Source organism: Artibeus jamaicensis, unplaced genomic scaffold, assembly GCF_021234435.1.
Source record: "Artibeus jamaicensis isolate MK-2021 breed Jamaican fruit bat unplaced genomic scaffold, CSHL_Jam_final contig_64, whole genome shotgun sequence".
Classification (NCBI taxonomy): Eukaryota; Metazoa; Chordata; class Mammalia; order Chiroptera; family Phyllostomidae; genus Artibeus; species Artibeus jamaicensis.
Window position 1 is genome coordinate 873,110 of NW_026521911.1, and position 21,162 is coordinate 894,271.

Below are 21,162 nucleotides of genomic sequence, written 5' to 3' on the forward strand. Positions count from 1 at the left end.
TATAAGGCTCTGTCTGACAGACCTGGCTACTTACACTTACTGGCTATTTGCATTTACACTTGAGCAGCACAGAATTCCTTTCAGTTTCTCTGCTACCTTCCGTCCTCCTCCCCTGGAGCCCCAGGCGTGCTGTCCCTGCTTCCCCAGCACTGCTCCCCCCAGTCCTCTGCAGGTCAACAGGGGCGGGGCCTCTCATCACAGCCGGGCAGCAGGCACCGTGCCTGGCTCACACTAGGCTCTATAGGAAACTCTTGTTGAACAAACACTTAAATTATCTGGGTCCACAAGAGCTCCCAGAGAATGAGTCAGCTGGGGTAGCAGCCTCTTTTAGGAGAATGTAGGGCTGTATACAGGGTTCAGGCTTTGGAGGCAGACAGACCTCAGCTTAAATCCTGACTCTGCTGTTACACTGTGTCCCCTCGACAAAAATCACTTCTGTTGCCCGTGCCTGTGTATTAGAGGTGTGATGCTTACCTGCCAGGGCCACCTCAAATTCCTTAATGGGGATATTCCCAAAGTGCCTTGCCCAGGGCCTGACATGAAACAGGTGCTCAAAAAGTGACAGGTATTATTAATTTTATTCTTAGTACCCGGGACTTGGGTGCCAGCCAGTAGCCGAGGCAGAGGAAGGGCATGGTGAGGAAGATGAGGAAGGCAACAAAGAGCTTCCAGATGGTGGTGCTTCCCCGCCAGCCAGCCAGGTTCCCACACCAGATGGAGGACAGCACTTGCTGACAGATGGGGTGTGCCACAAACTGGGAAGAGAAGGGGTGCATGCGGCCAACAGGCAGGGGGGAGGAGGCAGGGAGCCAACGGGGCGCATGGCCTTTACTTCCCTGCCCTGGAGACTGAACATTTCTTTCCTCCCAGGGCCAGCCATCTCAGAAGGGAGGCAACTCCTTTGCCATGTGACCTTGCACAGGCCCCACCCCTCCATGGGCCTTGGATTCCTGTCTGTGAAGGAGAGCCTGGGCTCTCAGGAACGCGATAGCCAAGTCCCAGAACCGTCAGGGTCCCCTGTCTTCCCAGAAGTGTGGGGCACCAGCCTTAGTGGTCTCGAGGAGAGGAGCAGGGGAGGTGGGGGTTGGTATCTCAGGGGGCCATTATGAAGGAGAGTTCTCGGTGAAGTTCCTGGTGGGCCAGGATATTGGAGGGCGTGTGAGAGGGAGGGAGGAGTACGGAGTCGGGGGAGGCTGGGAAGGGAGCCTGCCTTTAGCTTGGGGGGAGGGCCTCTGACGAGAGAGGGCGTCTAATTATGGAATCCGTTGATATCTATGTCCTGAGAGAACTAGTCTATTTTCTGAATAGAACAAGATACCAACAACAGAACAATACAGACCAAATTACTCAGCAGGCCAGAGGCCAAGCCAAGTGTAAGACGCAGACGTCTGGAGGGCAGGCGGGGTCCTGGTGGGCGACGGGACTTCCAAGGGCTGGAGAGAGGTTAGGGGCTTAGACTGAAGGTAGGAAGGGGGGTGAGAGACCCATAGGATCAGGGGTCTAGTGCTCAGAATCAAGTCTGAGAGGGTCCTGAGAGAAGGGGAAAGGTCTCCTTCAGGGTTGGAGAGGGGATACCTAGAGGTCGCAGGGCAAGGGATCAAGGCCAGGCAGGGTGTGGGGGCTGGTGGTCAGTAGGGCCCAGCTGACCCGCTTCTGGTTGTAGTTGACGGCCAGTCGCAGCCTCGCCAGGTTGGGGATGCCTTCCTCAAAGGCCTGGGCCAGGCCCTCGGCCTCGAGCTCAGCCTCGGTGTCTTCATCCAGGTCGTTGAGCACCACGGTGACCTCGCTCTGGTTCCGGCACATGCCCAGCAGTTCAAAGCCGTAGTCCTGGCTCAGTGACTCCAGGGCAATGTACTCGGGCTGTAGGGAAGCAGGTCCGTGTGTGCCTGATACCACGTGGACCCAGCCCCATCGTCAGCCCCCCACCCACCCAACAGTGAACCCCGGCCACCTCTGTCCCACCCTCGGGCCACCATTCCCCACATCCGGTGTCACCCTGGGTCATCCACTCCTTTCTGCTACTTCATCTCCCCTCCTTGCTGTGACGAGGTACCTCCTATGTCAGCGCATCTCGTGCTGCCTCTGTTTCATCGCTAAGTCATTCCAACCCAAATCCTCCTGCCACCTTTGCCCATCCCTGTACGTCCGCTTTTTAATTCCTATTTCCTGTCACACTTCTACTCCTATACTCAGGCCTTTCTCGTGTTCATTTACTTAACTTTCCTGAGCACCTACCTTGTGTGAGAGGCAGACATGAGTGAGGCAGATCTTGCCTCCGCTTGACCCACCCTGTCCTTGCTTTCACTTGGGGCCCTCACCCCACAGAGAATGCAGCCTAGGATCTCAGGAGGCCAGGCCTGAGTCCCAGCACTGTCCCTTGGGCAGGGTCACGTAGGGTAAGTTTCCTCCCCTTTCCAGGCCTCAGCTCCCTTGCCTGGAAGGGGGGATGATAATTCCTGTTGCTTCCTTCCACGGGCTGCTGTGAGACAGGAGGGAAGCCCTTGGGAGAGGAGTAGCAGAGGGCTGCCCTTTCCAGCTCCCTTATCACCCTCCTGCCCCTCCTCCCACTACCCCGGTGAAGCAGCAGCCAGCGCTCCTGGCACAGGTCACATCCTGCCTTAGGCCTCATTTTAATATCCTTGTCTGTTTCCCCTGCTTGACCATGGGGACCAATTCTCCCTGGCACAGAGGGGATGTAGGTGGACGAATGATGGATGCAACTGGACGGGCAGTGCTCAAGGCCCCTGACCAACCATAGGCCCCCTGCTATAGGCCCCCCTCAAGCACCGTCCTGCTCAGGCCCTGCACACACGACTGTGTCCACTTCTGCTACCCGAGAGCCTTACTGAGCCTGCGCCTCTACTCTTCACTTGTATTAAACTGCCCACTTGCATAGCCAGGATCAATTCTGCTTCTTCCAAGGAGTCTGCCACGAACACAAGAGCTATAGCTTCCTGACCTCTCTTTTCTGGGCATTGACGTTCTTGAGGAACCATCCGCTCGGGCACTGAATGAAGCTGAGCATCCCAGGAGCGCCTGGTCTGCCTCCCTCTGCCCTCTCCCTGCTTGTGATCGCAAATTTGAGGCCCCAACACACCACGCTCTGGGTGGGACACACGGGAGCTATTCAGAGATGACAGGTTTTACTGAACATTTGTCTGTCCACTCACTTTGGTTTGTCTGTGTTCTCTCTCCTCCCTCAGACAGACCAGGGCACCCATGGGTGGGGGTCGTGCTACCCCCATAAGGTAAGGTGTGCCTAAAGTGATGGCTCTCTGCCATTAGAATGAATCCCCTTCGAGGTGGGATTCTGCGTCTGCCCATCTAAATGGAAGTTTCCCGATAACAGCAAGGCCTCGTCGTTTTTCAGTTGTTTCCCACTTCCCAGAATACCCACCACGGGCCCAATCACACCCAGGCACCCAGGGGCAAGTATAAGAAGTCAACCTTAAACTCGGGTTCCTTGCGTGCCAGGCGCCTGAGCTCCTGGCTGAGCTGGAAGGCAGCCAGCATGGCGTCCTCGCTGGCCAGTGAGAGGTGGGCCCTGCTGGCAATGCCGCGGTAGGTGTTGATGCGGGACAGGGAGAACTTCAGCAGGTCATAGCGGCGGGCATTGCTGCACTCGAGGCAGGCACAGGACACGGGGTGGGGCCGGGCGATGGTGTGGCCCTGGTCCATGAGCAGCTGTGCTACCTCGTACAGGTCCTTCTGGCAGGCCAGGGTGAGTGGAGTAACACCAGGTGCAAAGCGGGAGCCATCGATTGATGAGTCAAAGAAAGCCAGGGAGAAAGACCTGGTGTCCACTTTGCGGCCCTTCTCCCGCTCCAGCCGGGCCAGCAGACGACGCACTACCGCTGGCTGGTTTGTGTCCACGGCCACTAGCAGTGCCTCATGGACCTGCCGGAAGTCGAACTTGATATTGGCCAACAGCACGTCAGCGATGGCCTCGTGGCCCAGGCGGATGGCCAGGTTGAGAGCTTCCCTCCAGGAGCGGTCCTCAGCCTCCTCCACATTCCGCAGGGGTCCACCCGGCCCGCCGCCTGGGGCCTCCACCCCCGATTCCAGTAGCTGCTGCACGAGGCCCAGCTGCCCGTCCTGGATGGCGCCCAGGAGTGGGGGCGGGAACTTCAGTCTTTTGTTCACCATCTCCGTCCAGTTGGGTTGTGGCTGGGCGAAGGAGTAGAGGGTGGGGCTCCAGGTTTCCAACCCCCTTTGTTTTGGGGCCCCCCCTCACCCTCCCACCTTCAAGCCTATACCCTGCTACACCCAGCCACCATTATAGTCTTCCCTGTCCCAAACACCTGCTAACAGAAATTGTCTTAGTCACCATTTTATCATGTGGGTGCTCAGGTTGGGAAAGTGCCAGGACCGGGTCTGACTGGGGGCCGCTTCCTCAGCATGACTGCCACCCTCACAGGAACCCACAAACCGTGGGGCCAAATGTGGGTACAGTGAGAAAGGCGAGGTCGAAGCGGCTGGACAGGGCTGCACCGGGAGCCGGACCCCACACACGGAGCACAGCACCTGAGCAGAACCCAGCTCCCATCTTGCTGACTTCATCTCCCAGCTGCTCATCCCTCTGGAAGTCCCAGAACCTCTGAAGGACAGGTCCAGACACCCACATAGGAGGGTCTTTGGACGGGGCCTTCCCCAAGCTCCTCAGCTCTGTCTGGGCATCACTGTAGGACCCGGACACACCCGGCCTCCTCCAATCTTTCCCCTGCCCCACCCTGGCTTTGGCCCCTCTAGCGTGGGGCGGTGTCTCCCCCCGACCCCCCACCAGTGCTGCCTGTCCCTCTTTTCTACCAGGCCCAGCTCATCCCCACTGCTCTTCTCTTTTGGGCCCCACTGCTCTTCTCTTTCTCTTCTCAAGGGCTCCTCTCCCTCCCACATGGTGATGTCCACCACCTGCACCACAGCTAAGAGGGGTCCACCTGCCACCCCCCTTGGTCCATCTGTTTTCATCATGGCCAAAAGTGGGGCCAGGATGGGGAAGGTAGGGGAGCAGAGGTCCTTACCGTGAGAGGGTCCATGGCTGCACCTGCCTATGCTAGCAGGGGCTGAAGGACAGAACTCCTGTTCTGTCTGCTCCCCTGACTGTGTCCAGCTGCCTCCTTCCTATTCATTTAAAACTCCACCCAGCCCTGCCCCCTCGCCAGGACCAGCTGCTCCCTCTCAGCCCTGTGCCCTGGAGACCAGGGGAAATGATGTTAGTGCTACACAACAAAACTTTCTGGGAAGGGGCAGACAGGACACAGTTGCTCAAAAAGGTGGCAAGAGCACGTAGAAAGCCGTAGTTGCAGCAGGCCTCAGAGACCGACCCTCTGGTCGAACTGCCTCGCTGTACAGGTGGGGATGTGGATTTGCCCAAGGTTCCCAGCCAAGCCTAGAACTATTCCTCAGCCATTAACCCATCTGATCCCTGTGGCAGCTCTGTGAGCAGGACAGGGGGGTTTACCTGTTACTGAGGGTTAACTCTGGGCCCAAAATAAATAACTTGCTTCAAGTCACAAAGCAACATGGTTATTTAATTATATCTAGAAAGAGAATCCACAAAACATACAGAGAGTTAAGTTCATAGGATGCTGGAGGTCAGTCTCGTGCTCAAAAATCACCTTCCTAGTCGTCCAGGATCTCATTTATCAGGCAGCGAGTCTTTTCACAGGGCCTCAGTTTCCCATTCAGGAGAATGGGCACAAGGATGCACACCATTCGCTAGGGGAGGACATCTGGACTGTGTTCCAGAGCCCGAGAGGGATCACCAGTTCTACACCAGAAGTTCCAAAGGGGAAAGGATGAAGCTGTCCTTGGGGAAGTAAGGCGCCATGGTGACAGAAGCCTTGACAACTGGGAGTGGGGAGCAGGCCGGGCCCAGAGGTGCCGTCAGGCAGAGTCCTGAGGGAGTGAGTGGAGGGAGGCAGAGAAGGCGCTCGGCTGCATCAGCCCCTCTTTACTGACAAGAGATCCACTCCCCAGTTTTAGTCATAGACACCAAGGGGCTCAAACCACAGGTCCTCGAGGCTCATGGCTCAGGGACCTCCCCACACATGCTGGCATGTTCTTCTACTTCTCCTGCTGAGAAATGCAACTGGCAGATAGGGCACTGGACCCAGGACACAGGTGACGAGCTCTCTGAGGACACCCACAGTACAGACGGTGAAGCGGGTGCTGATGGGGAGGGAGAGGCTGGCTGAGGTGGGGAGGTCTCTCCACAAGTGGCAGCGTGCTGGGGAAGAGTCCCAATGCTGAAGGAGCCTAAGGGGGAGAGAAAGAGGTAAGCAAAATTGGGCCTACTCCCAGGCAGGTTGCCACTCCAAGCAGCCTGTCAAAATGCGGCTGTTTTTGTTGACATTAAAGACTTTCCATAGAGACACTATTCAGTCATGAATCCTCGAAATACTCCTCAAGTGTTTACTATGTGCCTGACTCTGTGCTGGGAGCTGAGGCACTTAAAGCCAGGCCTGTCCTTAGGGGACCGCAGAGTCAGGGGTAAAGATAAGCTACGGCCACAAGTAACAGTGACACAGAGCAGAAGGTGAGAAGTGCTAAGCCCAAGAGAATCTGAGAACGGTCCAGGAGCTCAGTTGGGAGAAATTACCTGAGAAGATTAGAGACTTGGTAAACAAGTAACATTTGAACAGAGAATCAGAGAGTAAGTTGATTTTGGACACAGAGGAAAAAACTTATGAAGGAAATTCTAGGCCCTCTTTGATAGTGTTTTTGTCTTTTTTCCAGTACTTTATTTTTAAAGGTCTCTTTAAGTATTCTATTGCCTCCTAGTGAGCAATCCTGCATAAACAATTGGAGTGAGAGAAAAATCTGATAGTGTTTTATACTGTTTTGTTTCGTGTTTCCCTTGAGGACGTGGCCCCTGTCCCTTCCTCAGCTTGGCCAACACAACATGAGCAGGCACTCAATATAGACTTGCCTGTAACTGCACAGCAGACAGAGGGTAGGAGTCCAAGTTCAAATATTTCCTGGCAGCATTCCCGGGTCTCCTATTCCACAGCCCTGCAACAAGTCCCTGCACCCAAGCAGCTTACCTGCACAAATGGGACACTCTCCATTATCCTGGACTCTGCTGGTCGGGGCCTGGGGTCGGTGGTGTTCTCTCTGCCCCACATTTGCTCTCCCCCTCCTGTTTGGTTGAGAGCTCGAGTAGGCTAAAGGCCTGTGAGAAAGGACAGTTAAAGACCAGCTATTAGCAAGAAGCCATAAGGGCCGAAGGAACCTTAAATTAGGGTGAAAAAAGTGGTTAGTTGATATGGAGCCAGAAGCCCCGAGTTGGGAGTCCTGGTCTTCTCACTTGATGTATCTGACTTTAGGGAGATCATTTAACCTTTGAACACCTGAAAACATAGCTTCTATTACCGTCTTTAAGTTTATTGTTATTTTTTACTGAGATACAATGCACATTCCATAAAATTCATCCTTTTAAAGTACACTGCTCAGTGGTCTTAAGGATATTCACAAGGTTGTTTAATGACCTAATTTCACATTTTTATCACCCCCAAAAGAAACTCTGAAGCCATCAGTAGTCACTCCCCACTCTTTTACCCCCACAGGCCCTGCGTACACTCAGGACATCTTTTTTGGAGAAAAATCTATTGAGATCCTTTGTCCATTTAAAAAACTAGGTTCTTTTATTGTTGAGTTGTAAGGGTTCCTAGATATTCTAGATACAAGTCCCTTATTGAATGTATGATATGGAAATTATTTTCTCACATGTTCCGTGGGTTATCTTTTTCTTTTACAGTGTCCAATGAAGCAGAAAAAGATTTAAATTGTAAAGAAGTCCAAGAAGTACAGTGTACTCAGCTTCAAATTCTGGTTCACTACAGAGCTACCTCCTTGCCCGGCCCCACGCCTGACACCATGTGGACAAAGACATTTTTTTCTCTTCTATCCTCCAGGTCCAGACTGCAAGATCAAACCCCCAATGTAAGGGCGCCCCCTGGCGGAACTGCAACAGGAGTGAGGAAGAAGACGGTCAAGAGGGCAGGAAGGTTTAGGAGGTGACTTGCATCTTTCAGGTGAACCTACTTACCTGCGGGCTTGCACTTTCTGTCTCTTCATCTTGCCCGCCTCATTTTCTGAGTTCTGCTCCTCTGGTCTGGGCTCTGTGTGAGAAATGCTCATTCAGTCTAGCTCACTGACCAAAAGGCCTTCACATGTGATGTTCCTTCTTTTAAGAATATTCTTTCTAGCCCTGGCTGGTGTAGCTCAGTGGATTGAGCTCGGGCTGTGAACCAAAGGGTTGCGGTTTGATCCCCAGTCAGGGCACATGCCTGGGTTGTGGGCCAGGTCCCCAGTGGGGGCCACATGAGAGGCAACCATACACTGATGTTTCTCTCCCTCTCTTTCTCCCTCCCTTCCTTCTCTCTAAAAATAAAATAAATAAAATCTTTAAAAAAAAAAAGAATATTCTCTCTATCCTCTTTCCCTGGTTAATTCTCAGTCTGTAAGTCTTAGAGAAAATGCTAATTCCTGTGAGAAAGTTTTCCTGGGTTCTCTAACCCAAATCTGGTCACCCTATCCTGCTTTGCCTTTGAAGCACTTTCTAGTTTTAGGTTTTAGATTCTTGTGTGACACTGACATGCGCCTCTCCACCAGGGTTGGATACTGTGTTTTATTTACTGTGGTATCCCTGGCACCTGGCACAGAGCCTTGCACAGAGATGGGCAAGTGAGTAATAAAAAAACTCAGCAACATCCACCTATTTATCCAAAACTTATGAAATACTTTGTATAGCATTTAATATGTTTCAAAGTGCTGTCACAGCTCCAGTGCTCTGCCTAAGAAAGTTTCGTTTCCTTCCCATTCTCCATCTCTTGAAATAAACTACATCCTTCCCTTATGTGGTAGGCAGATTCTGAAATGACTCCCATGGATTCCTGCCTCCTATAGTGTGTGGACAGGACCCAGTAACTTATTTCTAATGAACAGAATTTGGCCAAACTGATGAGAGGTCACTTCTGTGATCAGGTTACGAGGTGGGCTTCTTTCTTGCTAGCACTCTCTCTTGCCCTCCAGCTTGTTCACTCTGGCAAGGGAAGCTGCCACACTGAGATGCCCTGTGGACAGGCTCTCTCGGTGCAGGAGATGAGGGAAGCCTTAGTCCAACAGCCCAGGTGGAGCTGAATCCTACCCACAAGCACGTGGGTGAGCGAGGGAGCAGGTCCTTCCAGGGGAAGCGATACCACAGCCTCGTGACACATTCAGAGCCGGAAGACCCAGTGAAGCCACATCTAGATTCCTAACCTTGAGACAGTGTGAGATAATACATATTGTTTTGCACCACTAAAATTTTCAAGTGATTTGTTATGCAACAAAAGGTAACCAATGAAACAATATACTTGTTTCTGCAATGGAATGATGTATTATTTCACGGATCTGTTCAGTTCTTGAAATGATAAACCTTTTCCTTTCAGTGAAGCCATGAGTGAAACCAAGGTTTTTCAGTGAGAACTCTCCTTCTCTTCTCGCTCTTACTATCTATGGTCCAACAGTAAGAAGAACAAGGGCTCTGCAACCCCGAGCTGTGTGACTCAGAGTACTCTACCTCCCTGAATCTCGGCTTCTTTCTAAAATGAGTACAACACTGTCTACTTCTGTGAATATCAATAGATAAAGTTAGTAAAAGTGCCTACCAATGTCTGGTGCAAGATAGGAGCTTCAAAATGTTTAATCTTTTCTTCCTCTGTGATATAAGCACAGTATTCCCCCTACTTTATTTCTCCAATAAGCTCCATACACTAGCACCCTGACTTAAATGTCTGTCTGAGGTGATCACAGAGCATTAACAGTGTAAAAGGCATACATACTAATTGGTTTAATTCCTTTACTTTTAAGATGAGGGAATCGAGGCCCAAAGAAATACGGATTCCTGATTCCTCGGCCAGTGCTCTTTCAGTCACTACACCATATTTAATTTCTCTTCTGGTAACAAGACACAACAATTCTTTCCTGCCACATGAAATCCCATTTGTGAGCTATCCCTGTAGCGCAGTGGTGGACACAAGGCGGGGGTGCTATGGAGAGCAAGGAGCCAAAGGTAGGTCATGGGGCCTCACCTGCACTGTCTGGTCGACTGGGACCTGGTTCTGCAGGGCCGTGTTTTGGGCTTGCCCCACTGGCTGGAGGTGCCCTGTGGGCAGCTGAAAGTACCATGCGAGCTGAGCGCCCCAAAGTCCCTGGCTGCAGCTGCTGTAGGATACTCCGAAGCTCTGAAATTTCCTTGGTGCTCCTACAGGGAAACAGAGAGAATGCTTGGTTTCATTCCAAACAAGAGACTCCATTTTGCTCACCCAAGTTAGTGGCATTTAACCAAGAAAGCCAGTTTGATAAACAGATATAGGCTGAGAGTATGTGATTAATTGGGGAAACCCAGGTAGGGTTTGCACGCCTATGAGTGACTTGGTTTACTTTTCCAGGAGGAAGAATTGTTAAGTGGCTGGAAGACCTCCACTCTGGCAGCTACGTACGTTTGGGGCTCTGGGAAGAAAGTCCTCCGGATGGAAGGATTAGCCATCCAGGGGCTGGGATCAGACTCTGAAGCACTGGAACCCTGAAAAAAAAAAATGGAGAAATATGAAGCACAGACATTCACCACCAGGGGACGCTGCCACCTAGTGCCACGTATAGTCTCAAACCTAAGGACTTCAGCTTAGTGAGTGAAGGCATCTGCAAAATCTTGTACAGGGCAACTTTGCTTGTGTGTGCACACTCTGTTCCAGCTCTAAGATGTGAATTTTGGTGATTCTGTATGCTTTGTTCCCCAGTGGTAAGGGTTTTGTCATAATCCTGAAACACCTGGGAAAAAAGAATACATGCTATTGGGAAAGAGTCTATGAGACTGATATCATGTGCAAACTTTTCAAAGTGTGTGTGCGTGCATATATATATATAAATATTAATCATGTCTATTTAATATTTATACATTAAATTAAATATAAATTATAATAATATATAGTGTATAATACATATTAAATTTATACATATATAAAATTGATTTAGGTAGGTACAAAATTCAAATCACTCATCTCTATATACCTATGTGAAAGAAACAAATTATACACATATATTTCTTTATATTTAAAAGTAGTTCTATTTTGAACTATTTGGGGACATTTTTATCACTTTTCTCTTCTAAATATTGCTTAATTTCCATTATAATTTATTTTGTGAACTATTTTATTTACCTGCAACTAAACACCTACCAATTAGCCATCTATAGAGATGCGCGTACAAGCATGTGTATTAGATGACACATGCCTCTTTCTAGCATCGGCCACTGTGTCTACCACAGGCGTGTATAAACCTCTCTAGTTCAAATTCCAGAAATGTCTGTGTATAAAAACCACACAGTAGATCATTTCTACATAGATTTTACTTATGTGGAATGCTACAATTTCTTAATTCTTTGCCAAAATTCAATTTATCTGTGTCAACTCATCTGTGGTTATTTCTTTATTTTTCTAAATTTCCTTATATTAAAAAAATAATTTTTTCTTTAATTTTCAGCTCTGATTCTCTCATCACAGATTCCTTTAAAGGTAAATGTCTTTCCTACAAAGTATCACTTTAGCCTTGTTCTGCAAGTTTGAGAAATAATATTTTTATTCACATTCACTGTTTAATATTTTCTAAGTGCCATTACAATCTCACCATGGACCCAGCATTAATTTTGAAGTATTTGGTTAACCAGCTTTTATTTTTTCTTTACTCTGTCTCATAAATTTTAGAGTGAACACTACTATGAAGGGTAATTAGCTGTCTCTGTAGAGATTACTCTAAATACGATGAATCGTTAGAAGATGAACTGCCCTGCACAGGCGAAGCAGAGCCAGGTGGCCAAGGCTTATTCAGCAGTGTGACCTGGGGCATCCCACTGAACTTCTCTGGCTTGTTTCCTCACTGGAAAATTGGTGATCACAAAAGATCCTGTTTCACAAGATTAAAAGCCCTCATGTTTCGCTTTCACTATAACTTACCATTAGAATGAGACTTTTTTTTAAAAAGCCTATGGCATTTTAGACACCTTAAATTATAAAACTAAGTGCCATCAATTCGTTTCCATGTATCAATCCTCTCTTACAGAAATGTTTCAGGATCTCCTTTCCATGTGGTTTCACTGAGATACCTGCAGTATGTTTCATTCTGCTGTTGATGTTCAATGTCCTTCTAGCACTATGGCCCTGGAGTTCCTGACTCGCTTCTTCCTTGATCCCACCAAGATCTTAAAGGTACAGAGTAATTTAGATGGTCAAAATGGAAAAGACTCTACAAAGTCCTTATTTATCCTATGATTAGGGTGATGGTATGTCCTGGTTTGCCTGGGACGGTCATGCTTATTATGTCTGTTGTCTCAGTATAATAATAATAATAGTAATAATAATAGTAATTATTATTATTAAAATTTTTATGTGTTTATTTTTTAGAGAGAGGGGATGGGAGGAAGAGAAATGTCCACATGCGAGAGAAGCATCGATTGACTGCTTCTTGCACACCCCCAACCCAGGCCCTGGCCTGCACCCAGGCACGTGCCCCAAACAGGAATCAAACCAGCGACTTTTCAGTTTGCAGAACAATGCCCAACCCACTGAGTTATACCAGTCAGGGCCCAATATAGTTATTAATAGCATTCTTTTTTGCTCTCAAAGTGTCTCAGTTTGGATGATAAATTTTATAGTGGCCTTATCTACAATTCTTCTCCAAAGGTCATTTATATAATGAACACGTTTACTCAAAGCCTACTTTGTTCCAGCTGCCAGGAATGTATCACAGAAGAAGACAAACAGGTTCCTAATCTCACAGAGCTTCCATCTATTGTACAGTCAGGGCTACAGAGCTCTAGCTCCATTCATGCCAGCTCCCAGCCCTGTGATACTGGGACCTGGTGGAGACACTGGGCTGCTTCCACTGGTGCTTTTGCATTACTTAGCTCTTGCCTCAGTGGAAGGGTAAATCTCAGACCAAGCTTCACTTATCTCAGCTCTCTGGGCCTCTCCCGAGGCTGTACTACAGGCATCCACTCCTCCTTTGTCTGCTCTAACTCCACTTTTTCTTCCCAATGTTGTCTCTTCTTTTTCTCAGTAGCCTCAAGAGGAATGAAGCTCACTCCTGGGAACTGAAATTCTTTTGGTTATGCTGATGTTTGAAACTTCTAAAAATGTACAGTGTGTATAGAAGTACTGTGGAGTAATGACAGGAGACCTGATTTCTGATCTCTACTTTGATCTGACTTGCTGTGTGAATTTGAATACGTAAGTTCCCCCAAATGGCATGTAGAATGAGGTGGTTGGGGCTGGATGCTCTCCAAGTGTTTTTCCATCTCTGAAACTCTATGACTCAAGCTTTGTGTGATTATACGAGGTCTGTCCAGAAAAAGTCCAGCCATTATTAATATAATGAAAAGGGTTTGAGCAACATCTGTGTAACCTGGGAGCTAAGGAAAGTGGACTGGAATGTGCATGTGTGAACAATAACTTCATTGTACTATTTAGTGGGGGCAGTAGACACCATTGAGTGAGCATGTGTACTGTGTGGCTGTTGCATTCCAAAAGACTGAGTGAATAGAGCAACGAGTCTGCATCAAATTTTGCTTTAAGCTTGAACATTCCTCCATGGAAACTATTTGGATGATTCAGAAGCTGCAGCTATGGCAACTGGTGATTGGCAGCTTCATCACAACAACGCATCTGCTCATGCGTAACATCTTGTGCAGAAATTTTGGTGAAACATCAAATCACCCAGGTGACTCAGCCCCACTACAGCCCAGATTTGGCGCCCTATGACTTCTGGCTTTTCCCAAAACTAAAATATCACCTTTGAAAAGGAAGAGATTTCACACCATTGATGAGATTCAGAAAAATACAATGGGACAGCTGATGGTGATTGGGAGGACCGACTGAGGTCCCAAGGTGCCTACTTGAAAGGGACTGAGGCATCACTGCCCTGTGTATAATGTTTCATGCATCTTCTATCTTCCTCAGTAAATGTCTATTTTTCATATTACATGGCTGGATACCTTCTGGACAAACCTTGTATCTTTATATTTGTGAGTGAATCATGGTGGAGGGTACTGGCTTGGAAAGATAAATAGAAACATCAGTATAAAGAAAGCAGGAGTCAGAATAGGCTTAGGAAGAAAAAAAGAAAAACTAGGAAACTGGCTGAGAAAAGAGGAGGTAAACTGACTACATAGATACTTAATACATGGCCAGACACGTATACATCTCCTTTGAGGAGTACCTGGTGCACTGTGCGAGGAGAGAAAGCAGGAGAACATATGAAATTGCAGAGCACATATCTAAGAATACAACTGGCTTGGCTAGGTAGTGAGTCAGGGAACAGTGACGGAGGGACTGTGAGGGAGTCCTGGGAGTTCCAGGTGCTAGAAGGAAAAGTCTGATGAAAGCTGGAGTCCCCAATAACCTAGAAATAAAGTATGAGATTAAATTTGAACCCCCAAAGAAGTTCACTATGACTAAAGGACAAACGGCCAACAGCTCTGTGTGCACTACGCTGATGGAGGTTCGCTCACTTGGATCTTTCACGTGTTAAAGGGAGAGTTCATTGTTACCTGTAAGTAAGGGTAATGCACCCATTTATGTTTGTATTTGAATGTATGTGTGCTGATTTGTATCTGTAACTCAATCAAGCACCACCATCCTAACCAGAAGCTGACAAGGGTGGGAACATATTAAGTCCCTGCTCCACCATCGTGCATACCTGGCTTGGCACAGAGCTCACAGGGGCTGACGGATCCACCGCAGGGTCATCTGAGGAGTCCAGAGAGGAGCACACACGCAGGAAGGCCAGGCCAAAGGACTCATGACGTGTGAAAGGCTGGGAACAAATCAGGCGAAGTCTATCCCAGGACTCACCTGAGGCGGGAGCCAGGAAATCATCTCAAGGGAAAGCAAATGAGAAGGAGAGGAAACGTATGAACGGGAGGGAGAAAGGACGACAAGGTCAATAATGAGCAGGGGCAAGAAAAGGCAGTGACTATACAGAGTAAACTGCAATGAAAGGAATAATGGGGGTCATCAGTACCCCTCTGGCCTTGCTGCTCGGGGTTTGGCAGTGCCAAGCAGGCCAGTCAGGGCCCTTTCACACATCATCACCTCTCCCAGTGTGAGCACATCCTCATTCTACACTTCTTCTGTGGCCTTACCAATGTCTCATTTTAGCAGGAGGCCTCTGCAGTGCTGGGGTCTGGGGTAACCGCTTGCCCAGTGGATTAGCTGAGCTGCATCCACCTTTCCTGGACCATGAGCCCTTGGCCTCTCTCACAGCACTACATGCCCTATCCACTCACTCACAGCATCACACACCAGTACCACAAACCCTTCTCTCCTTCAACCCCAGCACTGTCCAGTAGGACCTCAGCTCCTCCACTTCATATGCCCCTCTCTCATCACTCTTCCCTGACATTACAAACACCTCCAATTTAAACGCAGACAAATCCTAAATCCCCAGAGGCCAGGAATCAGGTCTTATGTTTCTGCTGCAGTGCCTAATGAACACAGAGCTTTGCATAGAACAGAGCTCAGGAAACACTATATGCTATGTAACTATAACCATCATATAGTCTTCCATCACTTATATACACATTCATCTCACACTGACAATTACATATATTCACACATATATTTATACAGACAAAAAACACTAGTCACGAATGCGGGTTCTCCATCAGGCTTCATGGAATCACGTTGAGGGTTAATATAAATCAGCTCATAAATATCCCTAGGTACCATGCATTCTCAGCACGGAGAACTCACTCACAAACATACCACGTAGCTGTCCGCTCACTAGCTACCAAGCTCCCCAAGAGATACCGCCAGCCCCTGCAGTCTCCCTCCCACAGCACACAACTGCCAGCTCTTACGGCCCTTATCGTACCGCAGCTCTTTTCCTCACAATCTCCCTCCCTCCCGCCCTCCTTCAATTTCTCTCCCAATTCTGCTTTTGCCCTCCTTACCATCTTTAAACATGCGGACCCCTGAGCGGTTTTTCCCCTGCTTTGAATCGGCTAGAGACATTAGCATGGTTGCAGGGAGCAGGGTGACAAAAGGTCTATCCAGGGGCCAGGAAGAACGGCCCACATCGATCTGCAGGAAAGCACAGCCACAGTTACCTGGGGACGAGAGGTTGAGAGAAGGAAAGGGGTTATGGGATGACAGGGGCTCCTCTGACTGTACACGAGGGAATCGGGGAATAGAGCTACTTGGAAGCTCAGAAAGGTCAAGCGACACAATGAGCCAGTACGTATGCAAAACAAGCCCTCAGCCCACTAAGTGATAACGCAAAGGTTCGCCGTGTTCCTCTCAGCCAGAAGCCTTCCCCTGACTAGAGACCCGCTGCTTCCCTGTCCTCTGGCTCCCGCAGGCCGTGTGAAATTCCCTCTCTTAAATCCTTGCTAGGGAGGGTGTCCTGACACCTCTCTGCCCTGTCAGAGCTGAGACCAATGGTCTTTGTCAGCTCTATACTCCCGAGAATTCTAAAGCCAACCTTTTCAACCCATGAACATCCATGGAGCCTTCCCAGATTGCCCTGCAGAGGTCACCCCCAGCATCCTCTTGACGCTGAGAAGTGTCTATTGATTGTTTGTTGGCATTTATAATTATGTCAGTGTCCTAAGGCTTCACCCAGACCACTCGGATCAAAGGAGGGGGGTACACTGCACAATTCAAGGAGTGCCATTCTCATTCCATTCTATGTGAATGGAACCCTTACAGTTTGCCAACACCACCCACCTGCTCCGAGGGCAAGGGCCACATCTCCCCTCCACACCAGTTATGGCTCATTCCATGAAGGCTGCTCAGCCAGACGGAACTGAGACACTATGGTGGAGCTTTGGAAGGGAACGCTATTCCAGAGTTCTCCCGAGGCCCCAGAGATCTCACTCACCTACATCGATGTAGCCAATGGGCACTGCCCTCTCCAGCTGCAGCTCCACTTTGAGTTGCCCACTCTTGTCTTGAGGGCAGCTGAGCCAAGGTCCCCTCTGGCTGTCTGGGTTCAGCAAGTTCTCCACAGGATACTTGGGATCCTACGTCAGAGGAGAAAACCAGGCACCTTAATCAGGCACCAAGGGAACAAAGGAAGCCCACGAATGCGGGCTCCCTAGACTCTCAAACCCTTCCAGGCATCTCGACGCGATAGGACGGCACTCGATGGAAGTCCACAGGCACGCAGCTGTCACACACCCAGGGACTTACAGACACCGTTTACCTCTCCCTCGTTTACCACGGTACCTCATTTAATCCTCAAAGCAATTTTAGGTGGTTACTATTATTCCTCACAGTTAACAGACCAATAAACTGAAGCTTGTGTTCAGGAGTTTATCCAAGGCCACGAGGCCAAATAACTAACTGGAGTCAGAACTCCCAGGTTTCTGAATCCAGACTTCTTAAGCACCACACTATGCTATTTACCATTTATAAGGTGATTGCAGACATTTGTCTTCAAAGTAACCCTGTGAGATAAAAAGGGCACAGATTTTTATTCTAAGTTTACAAGTGATAGGTAGAAATAATGTGATTTATTCAAAGACTACAATAGTGATACTGAGATAGAAATTTTCAGTTCTAATCCGAAGTCAAGATATTTTTGGTGAAAAGGCCTTGAGCAAACTATGTTCTCTCTCTGGATATAAATTTCTTTATCCATAAGTAGGGGGGGGGACTAGACTCATGACTTTCAGTCTTGTTTCTTGTTTTAGTAGTAAAATGTTTTAAACTTTAGTCTTAAACTAAAGTGTGTGTGTGTGTGTGTGTGTGTTTACAACAAATAAAAGCACAGCCCTTTCTAAAGCAGAGTTTGGGGGTGCCTAGAGACATACATTCTCTTCTCCCTTCAACTTTCTAAAGTGGGTCCCCACAGAGTAGTTTGTAAACCACAATATTAGAAGACAGCTAATGTTCTCTAGCATTTTATAAGGTCGAGACTGTGAAGAAAATCATTTAGGCTGACCATGTAGGTACGGAGGATAAAGGTAACTTTTCTTCTATTTAACTTAGAAAAGGACTTGATACAGTAGTTCCTAAAGATGCTCTAAAGGTCTTTCTGAAATGTGCAGACATGTTTTTAACTATCATAATGACTAGGAAGCATTATGTCATTAGGGTGTAGAGGCCATGGACGTTAAATATGCCACCATGCAAATGCTACTGCTATAAAATGCAGACTTATCTGACCCAAAAGGCCAAGAGCACTCCTTGAGAAAGACTAGGATAACAGAGGGGAAGAGCAGGGAGAGTGGGTACGTGGAAAGGAAAATGACCGCAGCCCTTAATCACCACAGCGGGTCAGTGCTGGGTGCTGGTATCCCACTCTAATTTCGACGATTGGGGTTTTCCTGAAAGTGGACTTTTAGGGAGGAGGCTGAGCTCACCTTTGCTATGGTGGGGATATCCTCACAGGTCAGGGATGACCTTGAGTGTCCTGGTCTCCCTTCAATTACAGAGTGACTAACCTTCTCTTCCGGGAACCCGGTACAGACTTTGGTCCTATAGCTTTGTCGGTTTCCTCCAAACTAAGGGTGGGATCTGAGGCTGTGTCCTCGTTTACCTTTCGTTCCTGGGAATACTTCTCTCGCGTGTCCTGCCTTGCTTTGGGAACAACTGAGGGCAAGAGCTGGGTTTCACCCTTCAACTCTGGACTCCTGGAGAAGGGACAATGTCTCTCCTATTAGAATTGGCAATTTCCTGAAAGCGTAGCCAAGTCTCCTATTTCTTTTTCATTCCTTTCGAACATGCCTGCTAATTAGTATACCTGAGAGGAAAATGACACCACGTGGCTAATCTTCACAGGAGCCATAGTGGGCCCAGCAGCTGTCCCAAGTCCAAGGCGAGAATGTTTTCTCCTATTTCTTCTGTCAGCACTTCGGCACTGCCTACGTTTTGGTACCGTCAGCTTCCAGAAGAGACAAAATCCTATTACCCCGGAAGAAGAGAACAAAAGAAAAAGAAACTAGCCATGGCTGTTTCCCTGGCAACAGCAGTTGTTTGCAGCAGTCAGACTGCTACTGACTACCGTGACATGCTTGGTGGGCATGGGGGCAGACACCAGATCTACACCAACTGATGAGCCAGATCTGAAACAGCTGGAATGCAACCACAGGGCAACAGAACAGCAAGAGCAAAAAGATACACTGATCTGTTAACGTCCGGTTTATATGTAGTGAGGACAGATTGGGCCTGAAATCATTCATCTTTACGTCCTTAGAGCTGAGACTGGCACGTAGTCAAGATGTGAAACAAACGTTCGAGTAAATACATGATACAAGCCTCTTTTTTTTCTTCCCATAAAAGGAAGCTTCCTAATTTTGCTGACGTATGCAAATCTCTTGCTACATGGTAGGTACTTAATATTAATTCAGCTCGGCCCCTCAGACGTGTGCAGTGTAGATCTCTCCATCTGCTTCATCTCCTATCCTACCACCGTGTTTCACTTGACTATCAGTGTTTTATTTATTTAATCTTAAAAGTTCATATGGGTATGTGTACTTTTGTCTTTTGCTAAACATTTTTTAAAAGATTTTATTTACTTTTAGAGAGGAGAAAGAGTGGGAGGGAAACATCAATACAAGAGAGAAACATTGATTGGTTGCCTCTCGTAGGCACCCCAGCCAGGGACTGAACCTATACCAGAGGCATGTGTCCTGACCTGGAATCGAACCAGCGACCTTTTGCTTTGTGCTCAACAATTCCTTGGCCAGAGGTGTTTTAAAGTTGTGTGAGTGTATATATGTGGATCTCTCTCCAAATATTTATATCCTGCCCTTTTTACTCAGGTTTGTTCCCACCTGGCCCCTACCCTGATATACCCTTGGCTATAATGGTCTTCTTCCCTCCTTCCCACCCAAAAATATTTTTCTCACTTCCAAAATTTTGCTCATTCCATTGCCTCTGCTCAGAATGTTTTTTCCCTTAACCACTTTTCAAATCGAGCGCAGCTTGGATGCTAAAACGTCATCTCCACTCTGCTCAACTAGCTCAGGTTGATACTTCCATCCTCTCAATTCTGTATTACAATTTTCTGGGTATAGGTCTTTTAAAAAAAAGACTTTATTATTTTTTTTTAGAGAAAGGGGAAGGAAGGGAAGCAGATGGAGGGGAGACATCAATGTGAGAGAGAACATTGATCACGGATGCTATTCTAGTGTCCATCAGTTGAGGAATGGATGAATGAAACGCTATATATCATACAACTGAATATTATTTAAGTTAAAAGGAATATTTAGATGTAAATATACATAAACATGGACAGACCTCAAAAAATAGTAATGTGAGAGAATAAGTTATAGATAATACACAGAAAATAGAACTTATTTTCATTTACAAAAACAAAATTAATACAATACTTATAGTTTGTATATACACACTTTTTTTAAATACATTTAGAGAAAACAGCTAATTATACTACTTGCTTCTGGAGGGGATGAAAGAGTAACGGATCTGAGAATAGAAGACAGATAAGTTCAACTTTTATGTTTTATCTTTTTAAAAAATGAGGAAACAAATAGGTCACGATGACAATAGTCAATTTAGGGTAATGGGTATACAGTGTTTATAACACTCTATTAAGTTTCACATAATAAAAACAATACCCATTTTAAGTAAATGAGACGGCTGTAAATGGTGTAAATATTACCCTGTAACTTTCTCAGGGCCCTCAAATAGTTGTCCGGCATTCTAGACCTGGTGAGCCCACAGGTCACCCCAGCCCTGTTCACCGAATAGACCCAGCAGGAACGCCCAGGGAGCGTGAGCAGGGGCTTTCGAGGTGTCGGGTCCGGATGCACAAATAACAGGGTGTTAGAAATGAACTACAATACTAAGCTATAAGTTGGGGTGCAGCACAGTGAATAAGGTATATAAGAAGGGGAGAAAGGTACGAGTTGAAGACTTAGGATGTGGGGTAGGAAAGAGTACCGAGATGTGCGACCTGGCTCCGGAGACGTGAGAACCGAAGAAATAGTTTGGGTGCCTTGGAGGTCCTGCAAGGCTCTTCAACATCTGGAGCCTAAGCCGCGCGGACACTTCCACAGCTCCTCGGAACCCGCTGTTTTGGCCACCCCTTCTCCTTTTTGGCCAGTACCAACGCCCATTACCGGGGACAATGAACCTCGAAAAGCCACCGCGGCCTCAG

At 47.8% G+C, this 21,162-nt stretch overlaps 1 protein-coding gene across 2 annotated transcripts in view; it reads right to left on the reverse strand.

The window, feature by feature from the left end:
• Positions 1 to 21,045, reverse strand: part of XNDC1N (XRCC1 N-terminal domain containing 1, N-terminal like) — a 34,898-nt gene extending 13,853 nt beyond the window's left edge. Inside the window, exons 1-14 of one of the 2 annotated variants that reach the window (XM_053670878.1) lie at positions 20,946 to 21,028; positions 18,784 to 18,944; positions 16,918 to 17,059; positions 15,989 to 16,144; positions 14,734 to 14,912; positions 10,485 to 10,567; positions 10,074 to 10,246; positions 8,048 to 8,120; positions 7,044 to 7,171; positions 6,147 to 6,255; positions 5,188 to 5,233; positions 3,448 to 4,167; positions 1,648 to 1,860; positions 591 to 755 (exon numbers count right to left, since the gene is read on the reverse strand). In XM_053670878.1, coding sequence (XP_053526853.1) covers positions 591 to 755; positions 1,648 to 1,860; positions 3,448 to 4,167; positions 5,188 to 5,233; positions 6,147 to 6,255; positions 7,044 to 7,171; positions 8,048 to 8,120; positions 10,074 to 10,246; positions 10,485 to 10,567; positions 14,734 to 14,912; positions 15,989 to 16,144; positions 16,918 to 17,059; positions 18,784 to 18,828 — 2,232 coding nt within the window. In that variant the 5' untranslated portion in view covers positions 18,829 to 18,944; positions 20,946 to 21,028. Of the gene's footprint in view, positions 1 to 590; positions 756 to 1,647; positions 1,861 to 3,447; positions 4,168 to 5,187; positions 5,234 to 5,524; positions 6,256 to 7,043; positions 7,172 to 8,047; positions 8,121 to 10,073; positions 10,247 to 10,484; positions 10,568 to 14,733; positions 14,913 to 15,988; positions 16,145 to 16,917; positions 17,060 to 18,783; positions 18,945 to 20,945 lie in introns of those variants that run through there. The other variant, XM_053670877.1, reaches the window with a different exon arrangement.
• Between the last annotated feature and the right edge of the window lie 117 nt (positions 21,046 to 21,162).